General features: G+C 59.7%; 1 protein-coding gene across 11 annotated transcripts in view; it reads left to right on the top strand.

Annotated features, from left to right (window-relative positions):
• Positions 1–12546, top strand: part of LOC138822702 (plasma membrane calcium-transporting ATPase 2) — a 182431-nt gene that overhangs the window by 156384 nt on the left and 13501 nt on the right. For all 11 annotated transcript variants that reach the window (XM_070015556.1, XM_070015553.1, XM_070015557.1 and 8 more), the window contains 7 exons: positions 1377–1618; positions 2163–2397; positions 6334–6513; positions 6688–6775; positions 9350–9456; positions 9686–9877; positions 11147–11360. In XM_070015556.1, coding sequence (XP_069871657.1) covers positions 1377–1618; positions 2163–2397; positions 6334–6513; positions 6688–6775; positions 9350–9456; positions 9686–9877; positions 11147–11360 — 1258 coding nt within the window. The remainder of the gene's footprint in view (positions 1–1376; positions 1619–2162; positions 2398–6333; positions 6514–6687; positions 6776–9349; positions 9457–9685; positions 9878–11146; positions 11361–12546) is intronic.

Here is a 12546-nt window from a genome sequence, read left to right as displayed (position 1 = left end):
ATTTCCTACAAGAAAACAAGACAGAGACAGAGAACCCATGAGTGGCCGCCAGAGCCAGCAAGGGAGGTAACCGTGGTGTGAAGAGCAGCCCGGGGGCCCTGGTGGCAAGCCGTCCTCTTTCTCCACCTTGGCAGAAGTCTAGGAATCTGAGCCTGGTGCCATTCGAAAGAACTAAAAATGGGTGCAGTGGCTCACGCCTGTAATCCTAGCTACTTGGAAGACTTAGATTGGGAGAATTGGGGTTTCAGGGCAGCCCAGGCCAGAAGAAAAAAAGTTCACAAGACATCTCCACCAATAAAGCCTGGGCATTGTGGTGCAGGCCGCCATCCGACTACACAGGAAGCGCTAATCGGAGGACAGTGGTCCGGGCCTGCGTGAATGATAAACAATAGGGGCATTCAAAAAATAGCTGAGGCAGAAAGGCTTGGGGCTATGGCTCAAATGGTAGGAGTGCCGGTCTAACAAGTACAAGGCCCTGAGTTCAAACCCCAGAACCCCCAAAAGAAAAGAAAAATGTGGAACAGATATGATACGATGTCAAGGTTGTGCAAAGTAGAGCTAGGCATCGTGGTGCATGACTGTAGTCCCAGCTTCTCAGAAGGCAGAGGTAGGGATCAAGGTCCAAAAAGGGCTGGAAGTGCCAGGTGCTGTTGGCTCACGCCTGTAATCCTAGCTACTCAGTAGGCTGAGATCTGAGGATCATGGTTCAAAGCCAGCCTGGGCAGGAAAGTCTGTAAGACTCTTTTTTTTTTGGGGGGGGGAGGTCTGGTCGTGGGCCTGAACGCTGGGCCTGGGCGCTGCCCCTCAGCTCTTGTGCTCAAGGCTAGAGCTCTACCACTTGAGCCACAGCGCCACTTCCGGCTTTTTTCTTTTTGCTTATGTGGTGCTGAGGAATCGAACCCAGGGCTTCATGCATGCAAGGCAAGCACTCTACCACTGAGCCACCTTCCCAGCCCCCCCCCTTCCCAGTGAGACTCTTATCTCCAATAAACCACTCAAAAACCTAAAGTGGAGCTGTGGCTCAAGCAGTACAGCGCTAGACTTGAGCTGAAGAGCACAGGGACAGCGCCCAAGCCCAGAGTTCAAGCCCTATGACTGACCAAAAAAAAAAAAAAAAAAAGCGCTGGAAGTGAGGCTGTGGTGGTAGAGCACTCACTAGGCCAAACCCCAGCGTTGCCACAGTAAAAAGATTCTGCACAGCAGCATCCAGCTATGCCCCTGTATCGCTAAGCCTTCTGGTTGGAAACGTCATCCTTCTTGCAAAGCTGGTCTTGCATAGTGATTTGCATCCAAGGCCAGGCACAGGGGAGGCCCTGGGGACAGGAATTCCACTGAGGTCCTGCCCCCGCGAACCACACCCCTGCATCTCTCCACAGCCGCCGGAGAAGGAGGGTGCCCTACCCCGGCAGGTGGGCAACAAGACAGAGTGCGGCCTGCTGGGCTTCGTGCTGGACCTGAAGCAGGACTACGAGCCGGTGCGCAACCAGATGCCGGAGGAGAAGCTGTACAAGGTGTACACCTTCAACTCCGTGCGCAAGTCCATGAGCACCATCGTCAAGATGCCGGACGACAGCTTCCGCATGTACAGCAAGGGCGCTTCCGAGATTGTGCTCAAAAAGTGAGTGGCCCGGCCGGCGCCCGAGGCTCGTGCCCGGCACGCTAGCTCCTCGGGAGACAACTGTGGTCCTGGAAATAAGCCTGGAGAGCTGCGCGGGTCACTGCCCCTCGCTGGGCCTCGGTTTCCCCACTTGTGTATTGGAGGGGCTGGTGGAGGGCAGGGGTTCTCGACCCTGGCTGTGTCTTGGAATCACCCTCCGGAGCTCCTTTAACAATCCCCCGAGTCCCGGGCTTAGCCCAGCCAGGTTGGGGCCCTGGATGAGGACGAGGCTCACGCCTGGTGTTTAAGTGGCCCCCATGTGCAGGCAGGTAGAGCCCCCACCACCGAGCCCCCTTTAGGGCTCTCCAGGTTGGGGCCACTTTTCTAGAAGAGTAGTACAGGTCACCTTCCACAGGGGGGCGCTCTCACTCCGTAGCCTAGGCAGAGAGCAAAGGGAGGCCACCTGCTTCCACCCCAGGCTGGGGCTCCAGGCATTGTGGGACCCGTGACCCGCTGGAGGTGGGGCCCTGGACCAGACCTTCTTCCTCTCCACCCTCCTCCCCAGGTGCTGCAAAATCCTCAGTGGGGCGGGCGAGCCCCGCGTCTTCCGGCCACGAGACCGGGACGAGATGGTGAAGAAGGTGATCGAGCCCATGGCCTGCGACGGGCTCCGTACGATCTGCGTGGCCTACCGCGACTTCCCCAGCAGCCCGGAGCCCGACTGGGACAATGAGAGCGACATCCTGAGCGAACTCACCTGCATCTGCGTGGTGGGCATCGAGGACCCCGTGCGGCCCGAGGTAGGCGGCGGCCACGGGGCCGGGCGCCCACAGCCAGCTGAGTGACTGGGCCAAGTCACCTGCCCTCTCTGAGCCTCAGGTCCCCCTGCAAGGCCCCCAGGGAACACTTCTCCCACACACGATGAAGACCAGCGTGGGGCCCGCTTGACATGCGTCCACTCAGAAGGACAGGACGGACCCCATAACCCCCGGGTACTTATTGCCCTTGGGTGGTGGCCTCTGTGAGCTGTCCCCTGGTCACCTGAGGCTGGAGACAGGCATAGGGGGCACCTGCCTTAGAAGCCCTGCCACAGGACCTTGGAGCTCCTAGGACAAGTCCCATGCTCTGTGTGTGTGTGTGTGTGTGTGTGTGTGTGTGTGTGTGTGTGTGTGTGTGTGTGCGTGCATGCATGTGTACCCTAGTACCGAGGCTTGAACTCAGGCACTGTCCCTTAGACTTTTTTTCCGCTGGTGCTCTACCATTTGAGCCACAGTTACTTCAGCTTTTAATGGTTAGTTGGTAAGAGTCTCTCGGACTTTCCTGCCTGGGCTGGTTTTGCACTGCGATCCTCAGCTCCCCTCCTCCCGATTGACTAGAATGACGGGCATGAGCCACCCACCGGCGCCCGGGTTCAGATGCGCACTTAGAGGCTGTCAACTGTGTTTGAGAGCAGTGACTTACCGGAGTGAAGGCAGAGACAGGGGACCCTGTACCCTCATGCAGCCCCTGCTGCCCCTTCCTCATGGGTGGCCTCAGTTTCCCCATCTGCCAAGGGTGAATCACTCCATTGCTTTCTTCCCTCGAGTCTACCACATGCATCATCTGATGCCAGGACACAGTAAACACTCACCAGCCCCCGCTGCACCCCCACCCCACCCCCCAAGACTTCCTAGAAGCCAGTGGACGCTGGCGTGGATGAAAGCGTCAGGAGAGCAGCGGTCTGGGACTCGCTGGGTTGGCCGGGGGTGTTTCGAGCCCTGGGAGTCACAGACAACGGCTGTCACCCAAAACAACAGATGTTTCGAAGCCTTTATTTCATGAAAATAGGAAGTGCCCATTTCCTTGGATGTTTTTCCTTCAGTGAGAAATATTTAGGATAATTTTAGCAAAAGAAGCTACTTGAAAAAAAACAACCTTAATGATGATTTTATTCGTCATGGGGAGTATGCTTCAACCAGACTGATACCCAAGGTTTGAGTCTTCTGGGGTTCCCAGGGCCCAGAGCAGGCAAATGCCCCGTGGCTTCTTGGTTGAATGCGTGAATGAGGGAGCGGGGAAAGTCCTGACAGACACGTAGAAGCTGAGTACGACGCTCAGACACATGGAGCGACTGAGGGAGGGAGGGCATTCCAGAAGGATCAGAATGGGCCAAGGAGGGGAACTAGGTAAGGATGCGTGTTTGTCAGCGTCCCGGTACTGTAACAAAACGCCTGAGGCATCCACTCATGAAGAAGGAGGGCCGCTTCGACTGGCAGTGTCAGAGGTTCCCGCGCATGGTCAGTCGGTCCCATTACTCTTGGGCCTGTCCCGGGGAGACGCACCACGGTAGGGAGCAGAGCTGAGACTCAGGTCATGGCTAGGAAGTGAATGGCAGGGCCAGGAGGCCACAGCCTCCTTGGACCTATTGCTGGGGTCTGGAAAGAGCCTTCCTGCACTTCAGCTCAGGTCCACAAGACACGGGCCACCTCTGCCGGTGCGCCACGAGGCTCACAGAAGCAGACAGGTGGAGGGAGCAGGGACTTGAAGTGTGGAGAAGCCCGTTCACCTACTTCATGCCCGCTACTCCGCGTCTGTGAGCTGGGCCCAGCCCTGCTGAAGGACAGGGCAGCGCTGACAGTCCTCTGAAAATGGGCACACGTTCCCTGGGGGTCCCTTTGTCCCCAAGGTGCTTGGGGTCTTGGACGTAGAAGGAACTTTACTCCATGAGACTCAGGCCCTGGGCACGCGTCCTCCGAGGCAGACGCCACCTCTCCTTGCACACCTCGGGCCGGCCTGCTCCCTCCCTCCACGGTCTGTGGAGGAAGCCTCATGTATTCTTTTAGGTAGCCTGTCATCTTTTTTCTTTTTAATTTTGTGTGTCAGTACTGGGGCTTGAACTCAGTACCTCACTTGCTTAGCTTTTTCACTCAGGGCCGGAGCCATGCCTCCAGCTGCAGGGGGTTTTTTGCTGGTTTATTGGAGGTAAGCGTCTCCTGGACTTTCCTGCCTGGACTGACTTTGAGCCTCAATCCTCAGATCTCAGCCTCCTGCGTGGCTAGGATGACAGGCGTGAGCCACCAGAACCCGTATCATAGCTGTGCCTTTTTTTTCTTCGAGACAGGGTCTCACTATGTAGCTCAGTCTGGCCTTGAACTCGCAATGCCCCGTGCTGAATGCTGGGGTTACAGGCATACACTAGCATATGTGGCTCAGACCTTTGCCCGTCAAGGGTGGCTGGGCTCAGGGGTCCGGGTCCCCTCTTGGAAGCCTCAGGCGGCTGGAGGCCAGGGTAGGGGAAGAACGGGAGAGAGGCTGGGTGGGGACCCTGCTGGAGGAGGCCGCTGGGGGGCCGATGAACGGTAGAGGTCCACCGCTGTTCCGACAGGACCGCTGTGACTCCCCAATCCAGGATGATTTGATTTAGGATTTTTCCACATCACAAGGACACAAAAACAATACCCATCCATGGAAACCGTCCTCCCATTTCCCACCTGGATCTCTTCCCAGCCAGCAATATTGGGCACCAGCTCTCCCTCCACAGCTCCCACAGCCTCGGGATCTGAGGGGAAATCGCGCCCGCCCACGGGGAAGGCTGATGGTGTTTGCACGAACCAGTTCATTGGTGGGTGGAGGGGAGTCTGTACCCCCAACCAACTCAAACAATAGAAATTGTCCCTTGGCCCTGGAGGCCGGAAGTTCCTCTGAAATCAAGCTGTGTTCAGGGCTGGTTCCTCAGAAAGCTGTGGTGGAGAGAGGGTCGGGGCCTCCCTCCCGGCCCCTTAGGGCTTGCTGGCCATCCTGTGGTGTCTGGGTGTATAGGAGCATCCTCTGATCTCTTCATTGTCCTGGGGTGTCTCCTTCCCCAAATCTCTGTTCATAATGATACCAGACATGCATGCGTCGCCATCCTCCTCTCCCATGAGGTACGCTCACAGAATGGGGCTCAGGTCTCAGGGTACCATTCATTCCAACCAGTCCCAGGTTCTCAGGGCTGTGGTTTGGCAGGACAGGTGTGGGAGCCAGCTCAATGAGCAGGGACTCAGACTTCTGCCTTGGTCTCTGTTCTGTTTGTCAGCGTCTGTGGGTCAGAATCACTCGGCGGTTCCGTCTGTGTTCTGTAGGAAGGGCTGGGGCCGCTCCGGCCCAGTCTCCACGTCTTAATTTCTGGGTGGGGCTTGCTACCTTCGGATTGGCTGGGTTGGGTCTGATCTGACCTGATTGGCCTAGACACCAGTCTGTCATTACAGTCAGAGGTGGCTAGAGGCACCTTTACTCTCAGTGCAGTGGCCTATTTTCATACAGCTTTGTTTTATTTCTTCTAACCAACGTTACATTCTATAAACAAAATGTACTTCACTGTAAATGTCCCCAAATAAAGAAACCTGATTTATCATGGAGTTTGTAGACAAAGCCAGGACATGTTAAGTGTTCTCCACGTTCACCAGGGTGCTTATGGGGTCTTTCCAAAATCTTTGCCCAAGTCAAGATAGCTGAGAGTTTCAGGATAGACTATCGTGGTCAGGGGGCCTTGGCTGCCACAACTCTGCTAATTCTGAGACCCATGAGATTTAATCCGGTGCTGTGATTGATTGCTAATGCCTGCCATGGGCATGGAATGGAGGCAGTGACCCCGGGTTAGTTATCCAGCCTCCTTTCCCAGGGTCCACCTGGAAGAAGGGCTCCCTCTGGAATCCCTGAAGGCGGGGAGGGCCTGCCCGAGGGGGTGCCCTCCTCATGGCTCCGGCCCTCCTGTGCAGGTCCCGGAAGCCATCCGCAAGTGCCAGAGGGCAGGCATCACGGTCCGCATGGTCACGGGCGACAATATCAACACGGCTCGGGCCATCGCCATCAAGTGTGGCATCATCCATCCTGGGGAGGACTTCCTGTGTCTGGAGGGCAAAGAGTTCAACCGGAGGATCCGGAACGAGAAGGGGGAGGTGCGTACATGCGTGCGCGCCGGCGTGGGGGCTCCGCCGGGCGCGGGGGCCTGGTCCAGAGACCAGTCAGCATGCCTCCAAGCGCCCAGTGACTGCACGGATCCCCTCCCCCACCCTGAGCCTCGGGTCCCCCTTCTGACCGCGCTGACCCGTCCCCTCCCCTGTCCCCTCCAGGTTGAGCAGGAGCGAATCGACAAGATCTGGCCAAAGCTGAGGGTACTGGCTCGCTCCTCCCCCACTGACAAGCACACCTTGGTCAAAGGTAAGATGGGGGAGGGGTAAGAGGCCAGTCACTGCCCCCCAAACCCCCCGGGCCCTCCAGTCCTGGGACTTGCAGCTTCTTTGCAGGGAGGGACAGGACTCCCTTGGGATTCTCTATCCCGGGGACACTCTGAGCCATTCCTTTCTCTGCCTACAGAGAGCCAAGAACAGATACGGGGTTGTGCGGCTCTCTTGTGGCCTTCTAAGAAGCAGTGGGAGTGGACGGGCGCCGGTGGCTCACGCCTGTCATCCTAGCTACTCAGGAGGCTGAGATCTAAGGATCATGGTTCAAAGCCAGCCTAGGCAAGGAAGTTCCTGAGACTCTTATCTCCAATTAGTCACCAGAAAACCAGAAGTGGCATCATGTCTCAATGGGCTTGAGCAAGAAAGCCCAGCAACAGTGCCCAGGCTCTGGGTTCAAGCCCCATGACCCCCCCCCCTAAAAAAAGCAGTAGGAGGCCTGTCTAGGGTCTCCAATTTATGGCTCAAGGGCTGGACATAGCCCTCATGTGTTTTCTTTGTCTGATTTGGTGCCTTTTTCTGCTGAATCTGAGTTACTTTATACAGACATTGCTTTTTTTGTTTTTGTTTTTGCTGGTCATGGGGACTGAACTCTGGGCCTGGGCGCTGTCCCTCAGCTCTTCAGCTCAAGGCTAGCGCTCTACCACTAGAGCCACAGCGCTACTTGCGGCTTTTTCTCTTTATATGGTGCTGAGGAATCGAACCCAGGGCCTCATGCATGCAAGGCAAGCACTCTACCACTGAGCCACTTCCCAGCCCAGACCTTGCTCTCTTGTTATCTCTTCCTGGGCCGGCACTATGGTGAACTCTGGGCCTGCGCCCTGTCCCTGAGCTTTTCCCCGCAAGGCTGGCACTTTCCCACTTGAGCCACACCTGGACTCCAAGTTTTTCACTGCTGAATTGGAGATAAGCTTCTCATAGACTTTCCTGCCTGGGCTGGCTTGAACCCTCGATCCTCGGATCTGGTCCTCCAAGGCCCTCAGACCAGGGTGTGGCCAGCAGTGCCTGGCTGGGCCTTGCGCTCTGGAGTCTGCATCCCCGTGGCTCCTCCTCATCCAAGCCCAGCTCCCTGCGCTCTTCCGCCCGGCCCCAGAGCTCCTGAGCTTGGGGGCCTTGGGCAGCCCGGTGTCTGAGGCCCAGGGGCCCAGAAGAGGTGAGCTGTCCTGGAGCAGAATTCCAAACAATGAGGCCCAAGGCCAGACTCCCCACCTCCCATGGCCCTCTCCCCCTCAGCTGCTGCGGGTCCCTCACCAACCCAGCAGAGCAGCCAGAGGCTGCTTGGGAGGCGGAGAAGGGCATGGCGGGCTGCCTCTGGCCCTCTCGCAGCCTGCCCAGAGTGTTCAGTTTGGGCCACGGGAGGTGGAGCGCTGGTGTCTCATGCGCCACACTGCTGCCCACGGGGAAATTGAGCATCCGGCCCAGAGCCCCAGGGAGAGAGGGAAAGGTGGGGGGCGGCTGGGACCCTGCAGACAGGCCAGAGGGCAGCCCACGGCTTGGGAGGCCCCGGCTGTCCCGCTGGAGCCCGCCAACCCAAAGGGCTTTTGTAGGAGGGGGAGTGGGCGCAGGGCCGGTGCCTGGATGCTGCAGGGGGCGCAGAGGAGGCCCGGGCCCGGGTGTCTGGGCACCGGGACTCGGATGGAGGTAGCAGGGCGGCTCCTGGGGGCATGAGGCCCAGCCGCGGGGCCTGATCGGGGCGGCTAGAGGAGACGGCGTGCCTGTCCTCCACGCGTCTGCCTGGCGTGGGCCGGGGACACCCACGGGAGGCCCCGGCTGCCAGCCGATGACCGTGTGCGTCTGGCCTGGGCAGCCTGCGTAGGGACCGGGACCAAGGACAGGGCTGTGAGCAGAGCAGGCGCATGGGTAGGAAGGCCCAGGACAAGAGAAGAGGCCGGACAGTCGAGGCCAGAGCTGGAAGCAGGGCTGGGAAGATTCGATGCTCGTCGCTCTGAGACGCCAGGCAGAGAGAGAATGATTCTCGGCGGGGGGGAGGGGAGGAGGGGCTGGGGGGGGGGTCTCTGGCGACCCTGTGGCTGCTGGGCAGGGGCAGGCTAGAGAGGGCCCCCCAAGGTAGCAATGAGATGGCAGCAACAGAGAAGAAGGGGTCCCGGGTTTCGGTGGGATGTTGGAGGCAGAGATGGAGGCCTTGGCGGTACTCTCCACTCACCGTGGGACATGAGAGGCCACGTCGAGGCGGATACACATTTGGATCCCACCCACGGGCATCTCTGCCGGAAGCCCCAGGACCCATGAGCCCCACAAGCTGCCGGTCCCCGTGGGTGACTTCACGCACGCTTTCGGGCTGGTCCGCAGCAAGCCCAGGGCCGTTGGTTCGTGCGATCTCGCTGCATGTCTGACTGAGGATGGAAGGCTGTGGGAGGTCGAAGCCTCCTCGGAGATGACCGGACCCCCCGACACCAGATGGCGGTGGGGCAGGAGGAGCCCTGGGCAGGCAGAGAGGCCCGGGCTGGCCAGGGAACCAGGGGATCCTGGTTTAGGGTGGGGCAGCTTCTGGCGTGGTCCCGGGCGGGGCTGAGCGTGCTCTCCCCCTCCGCAGGCATCATCGACAGCACGCACACGGAGCAGAGGCAGGTGGTGGCCGTGACGGGGGACGGGACCAACGACGGGCCCGCACTCAAGAAGGCCGACGTGGGCTTTGCCATGGTAGGAGCGGCTTATGGGGGCCCCGGGGCGGCCCGGGGGGCGGGGGGGCAGGAGCTCACAGGCAAGCGTGGACTGCATAGATCTGTGCTGACAGGGGCTTCCTGATTCAGAGCGAGCCGGGGGGGGGGGGCGTCTGGCTCTGCTGGTCCCACCGTGGCAGGGCTGGGGATGCAGACACGGCTCAGAGCCGCCCCCCGCCAGGCTCCGGTCCCCCCTTCCCCCCCCATAGGGCATCGCGGGCACGGACGTGGCCAAGGAGGCGTCGGACATCATCCTGACGGACGACAACTTCAGCAGCATCGTGAAGGCGGTGATGTGGGGACGGAACGTCTACGACAGCATCTCCAAGTTCCTGCAGTTCCAGCTCACTGTCAACGTGGTGGCCGTCATCGTGGCCTTCACGGGCGCGTGCATCACACAGGTGGGCCCCGCGTCCCGCGGCGGGGGGGGCGGTGACAGGGGTCCCCAGGGCGTTCGATGGCGTCTGCGACCACCAGCTTCCTGCAGTGGGGGTCATGAGGGAGGTGGCAGGCCGAGAGGTCGGGGCGTCGGGCCTCGAGCCCCAGCTGCAGAGCCTGGGCTCCCTGTCCCCCCAGTCTCAGGAGTGGAGGTCAGGAAAGGCCAGGTCGGGGCTGCATCCACATCACACCTGTGATCTTGGCCTCCTTAGGGGCTGGAGTAAGGTTCTGCTCCAGCTTGACCTGGCTCTAGAACAGCCAAGCACTGGCCCTGCCGCCCGAAGCCTCCTGGGGCTGTGTCCACTCACGCCTCCCTCCAGCTGGGGCTGGGGAGGGCACGGGGAGGGGCACCCCTTAACCCAGTGATCCTGGGGAGACCTGACCCTCCCAGCTGCAGCCCCAAGGTCCACGTGGTCCTGGGGACACGGCCCTATCTTGCACTGTAGAGATGACCGTGGCAGCGGCCACTGCCCCAGCTCTAAGGGTCAGAGTCCCCCCCCTTCCCCAGGGGTAGCATTAGTCAGGGGGCGGTGTGGCCTCTCCCTTCTGCTCCCAGGGCCTCTCCACTGATCTGTGTGTGTGGTGCTCCCTCTAGTGGCGTCTTGGAGCTACTGCATGGCAGCAGTGAGGGGCTTCTTGGAGACCAACTGGTACCAGTAGGGACAAAGGGACTCTGAGGTTTGGGATCCTCAGATGGGTGGGCTGTGTATCACTGAAGATGCCTGAGGATGCAGCTGAGCCAGGGCGGGTGGGCTGGATGGAGCGGGCTGATGGAAGCGGGGAACCCGCGGAAAGGGGACAGGGGAGGGGAAAGCAGCCTGCTGGAGCTGCTCAGCTCACAGCGTGGGTGGGCGTCCGGGAGGGGCCGCTCCCCCCGAGACGGACAGGACCACAGGGAGAGGTCTGGGCTGGAGGGGGGTCGTGCAGGGGCAGGGTGGCAAGGCGTGGACAGAACAGAGTGGTCACGGGGTCTTGGGAACTCGGAGGAGGAGGAAAAGGGGCCTGCGGCCAGTGGGAAGGCCAGTAGGACAGGGCCATATGCCTGGCGGGAGGGGGGGTGGGGGGGACTAAGTGGGGGCAGTTCTGCACCTTCTCCAGAGTTTTCTAGGACATGCCACGCACCTGCTCAGAAGCCTAAAGTCAGGGCCACCCCTGGCTGCCACGGGAGCCTGCTGAGACCCCTGCGGTGGCCACTCCGCCTCTGTGACCTTCCTCTCCCCGCCCCGCCCCAGGACTCCCCTCTGAAGGCCGTGCAGATGCTCTGGGTGAACCTCATCATGGACACATTCGCCTCGCTGGCGCTGGCCACTGAGCCGCCCACAGAGACCCTGCTCCTGAGGAAGCCGTACGGGCGCAACAAGCCGCTCATCTCCCGGACCATGATGAAGAACATTCTGGGCCACGCCGTGTACCAGCTCACCCTCATCTTCACGCTGCTCTTCGTGGGTGAGCCCACACCTCCCATGGGTGGCCCAGCAGCACCTTCCGGCCACACCACAGCCCGGACCCATCCATCTCCCTGTGTCATTCCTGGGGAGACTGAGGCTGAGCGGGGGAACATAGGAGCTGGCGGTGACATCGGGAGCCTGGCACAGAGCTGGGCCCCGTCCCGACCCCAGCCAGGCACCTGCGCTGATGACAGTGCCACAACACACCACGCAAGCCAGCACCCCGGACTGGTGGCTGCCCCAGATCAGCCTAGGGGAGACAAGGCAGGGGGAGGTAGCCCATTCCTTCTCTGACCCCCTCCAGAGGCTCCTTACTCCAGGAAAGGCATCCTCGTGGAACTTCCCTTAGAGAAAAGCCCAAGATCTCCAGGGGCCTCCACAGAGTCCACCTCCTTCCCCTCTCAGGCCAGCTTTCCACCTCTGTGCTGAAATTCCTGAGATAATGAACTTAGAAACAGTTTGGGGACATGGTGCCCGTGGCTCACGCCTGAAATCCTAGCTCCTCAGGAGGCTGAGTTCTGAGGATCACAGTTCAAAACCAGCCCAGGCAGGAAATCAGGGAGACTCTTAACTCCAGTTAACCACCAGAAAAATGGTGCTGTGGCTCAAAGTGGTAGAGTGCTAGCCTTGAGCTAAAGAGCTCAGGGACAGTGCCCAATAAACTCGTGTGTGGTAAGGGGAAAATATCATCAGCTTTCCCCGTGAAGTGTAAAAAAGCTTTTGAGGAGAGGAAGTCAGTTTGGAGGTTCCAGTCCATGATCCTTTGGGCCTGTGGGGAGACAGCACAATCTGACGGGAGGGTGTGGTGCAGGAAAACTGCTCACCCGCAGCCAGGAAGCAGAGAGAGGTGTGGGCCAGGGTCCCACAATCCCCTTCAAGGACATGCTCCCAGTGAATGTGACATTTCCACCCAGCCCTGCCTCTAAAGGCTTCCGCACGTCCCGACGGTGGACGGACTGTGGCCCAAGCCTGCAGACATGGGCCTCTGGGCACTTTGAAACCACAGTGGCCTCTCATTAGTATCCCTCTTCATGAGGTCCAGATGCATTTGGCAGTTTAGGGAGTGAGTGTGTGTGTGCTGGTCCTGGAGCTTGAACTCAGGGCCTGGGCGCTGTCCCTGAGCTTTTTGTGCTCAAGGCTAGCATTCCATCACTTGAGCCACAGCTCTACTTCTAGCTTTTTGG

This window comes from Dipodomys merriami, unplaced genomic scaffold (assembly GCF_024711535.1).
Source record: "Dipodomys merriami isolate MVZ:Mamm:240054 unplaced genomic scaffold, mDipMer1.0.p SCAF_114, whole genome shotgun sequence".
Lineage (NCBI taxonomy): Eukaryota > Metazoa > Chordata > Mammalia > Rodentia > Heteromyidae > Dipodomys > Dipodomys merriami.
Note: the sequence above shows the minus strand (reverse complement) of the source record. Positions and strands in the feature narration are given on the sequence as shown.